This window comes from Otolemur garnettii, unplaced genomic scaffold (assembly GCF_000181295.1).
Source record: "Otolemur garnettii isolate 467f Iridium unplaced genomic scaffold, OtoGar3 scaffold00009, whole genome shotgun sequence".
In the NCBI taxonomy this organism is placed as follows: domain Eukaryota; kingdom Metazoa; phylum Chordata; class Mammalia; order Primates; family Galagidae; genus Otolemur; species Otolemur garnettii.
The window spans coordinates 2,167,119-2,169,394 of NW_003852404.1; the positions used below are offsets into that span (position 1 = coordinate 2,167,119).

The 2,276-nt window shown below is 48.5% G+C and overlaps 1 protein-coding gene across 1 annotated transcript in view; it reads left to right on the top strand.

The window, feature by feature from the left end:
* The first annotated feature begins 292 nt into the window (after positions 1-292).
* Positions 293-2,276, top strand: part of ZNF436 (zinc finger protein 436) — a 10,273-nt gene continuing 8,289 nt past the window's right edge. The window contains exons 1-2 of the mRNA XM_003783801.2: positions 293-704; positions 1,503-1,629. Of these exons, the coding sequence (XP_003783849.1) occupies positions 672-704; positions 1,503-1,629 (160 nt within the window). The 5' untranslated portion in view covers positions 293-671. The remainder of the gene's footprint in view (positions 705-1,502; positions 1,630-2,276) is intronic.

Genomic DNA, 2,276 nt, shown 5'->3' on the forward strand with positions numbered 1-2,276 from the left:
ACCACCCTGGCTTAATCGGACTGTGGTTTCCACGAGAAGAGAGAGAGAGATACTCCGCCCTGGCAAGAAGGACGCGCTTCCTTCTTCGCCCTTTTGTTCTTTTCCCTCCTCTGCGCTTGGCCGCTGACGGGCTTTTGTAAGCCAGAATGGAACTCTAACTCCCGGCAGGCCACCCGGGCAGGCGCAGGCGTGATGGAAGTGCTCGGCCACGCTGCAGGAGGCGGGCCTAGTGTTCGGCATCTAATTGGCAGAGTGTTTTGCGAGTCTCCCTCGCTGATTGGCTGAGGCAGCTGCCGGAAAGGACCCAGCCTTGAGATGGAGCAGAGGCGTTCTGTGGGCTGGGCTGAGAGCCTCCTCCCAGAGACCGTGTCGGCCTGACCCCCGGGCCCTGGAGGGACCCAGCCAGGGGGCTGTCTTAGTGGTTTTCAACATTGCCTCCATCCCGCGGTGGCAGAAACACAGAGGGCGGGTTGCGTTTGCAGGCCAGAGAGGAGAGTGACCCGGCCCCGGTCCAGAGCCCTCCCTGCCCGCCTTGCAGGCACAACTCCAGCCCTGGGGAGTGGGCAGGGCCTGTTTTCGGTGCCTCATGCCCTGCTTTTCGCCTCCTTCAGTGCTGTCTGCTAGCTGCTTTTCCTGCTCTCTCTCCCGGGAGGCGAACCCTTGTGCCCGAGATGGCAGCCACCCTGCTCATGGCTGGGTCCCAGGTAAGCCGGGGGTGGCTTCTCGGACCTTGCCTCTGCCTACCCACCTCATCTGGCGTTTCTCTGCTCTGCAAAGCCCTGTAGGGAATTCCCTGGGATTAGTAATCCGCTCGCTTCGGTTTTCTGCCTCCAGAGGCCTAGCGCTAGGCCAGTATAGGCATAAACAATCATATATTGAACACCTGCTGTATACCTTTAACTACTGGGGAAATAAAGGATGGACAAGAGGGGCGCTGCCTGCCTGCTCACGATCTGTTAGGGGAAAAGACACGTCAGGTTAACAATGTTACAATGTGATAAGTGCTCTATTTGCCCTAGAAACAAAGTATTGTAGTGTGGGAACTAAGAAGTGGGAGTGATTTAGTCTATCTGGGGGCATCCAAGGGAGGAGTGGAACAGAGCGGGGGGGGGGCACTGAAGAACAGATGATATTAGAGCATGATCGTAAAGAATAGTGGAATTTCACTAGTCTGAGAAAGGTATTTCAGGAAAAGAGGGACGTGGTGAATCAAGGTATGGAGTGATGGAAGCGTTAAATGTGTTGTGAGAAACGTGGCTAGACGATAAGATTGTCCAAGTGGGGCAAGGATAGCTGGCCAGGAGATCAGAACAATCAGCTTTGAAATTGTTCCTTTCTTTACCACATTTCCTGTTTGCGTGTTTATTTCTTCTTTGGGTTCTACAGATCACACTTAATATCTTTTGCCTCCTGAATATTTCTAACCATGTCTCTAATTTCAAGAAGAAAAATTGGTACTAACCGCAGATAGCAAGTATTGAGGAAGTACTGTGTGATTTCAGGCACCTGTGGCATTTGAAGATATGGCCATGTATCTCACCCGGGAAGAATGGAGACCTCTGGACCCTACACAAAGGGACCTTTATAGGGATGTTATGCAGGAGAATTATGGAAATGTTGTTTCATTAGGTAAGTAAGGATTCTACCTTTCTTTGTCCCCACGTTTTTGATAATGTGTCAAAATGCCTGAGCTCTTTCAACACAGCTTAGTTGTTTGATATTTAAAGCACTTAATTGGATACTGTCTTGAGTTGAGTCCAAAGGCAAATCTCTGAATGTGGGAACATCCAAGTCATATTGTCTAAAAAGAAAAAAAGAGTTTCACACATTTTAATAACTTTTAGATTGTGTGCCCTAAGTCATTTGCCATTTTCCAGCCTGTTTGTACAGATCACTGACCAAACAGGTCTGACATAATGGTGCTTGCCAGAATATAAATGCCCCTGTAAATGGTGCTTTTACTCTAGGGTGCTAGAAGATGAGCTAGGTTAATGGGAGGGCAAAAACCACCTTTTGGGGTTTGTTATGGCTTCTGCTTTAGGTGCTTTATCTGGGTAGGCTGTTGTCTAGAGATGTTTCCTGATCTTAGATTTCATGTGTATCAAAGGGTGCTCCAGAATCACAAATTCTATTAGAGAGAGCTGCTGTTTAGCTTTCAGAGTCTGCAAAATGGTCTTCTCTTAGCTATCCTTTGGTCAGGGTATAACTAAAATAAACATTCTGAACTGAACAGTCTTCCACCTTACTTTGTCTCCTGTTACTTTTTTTTTTTTTTT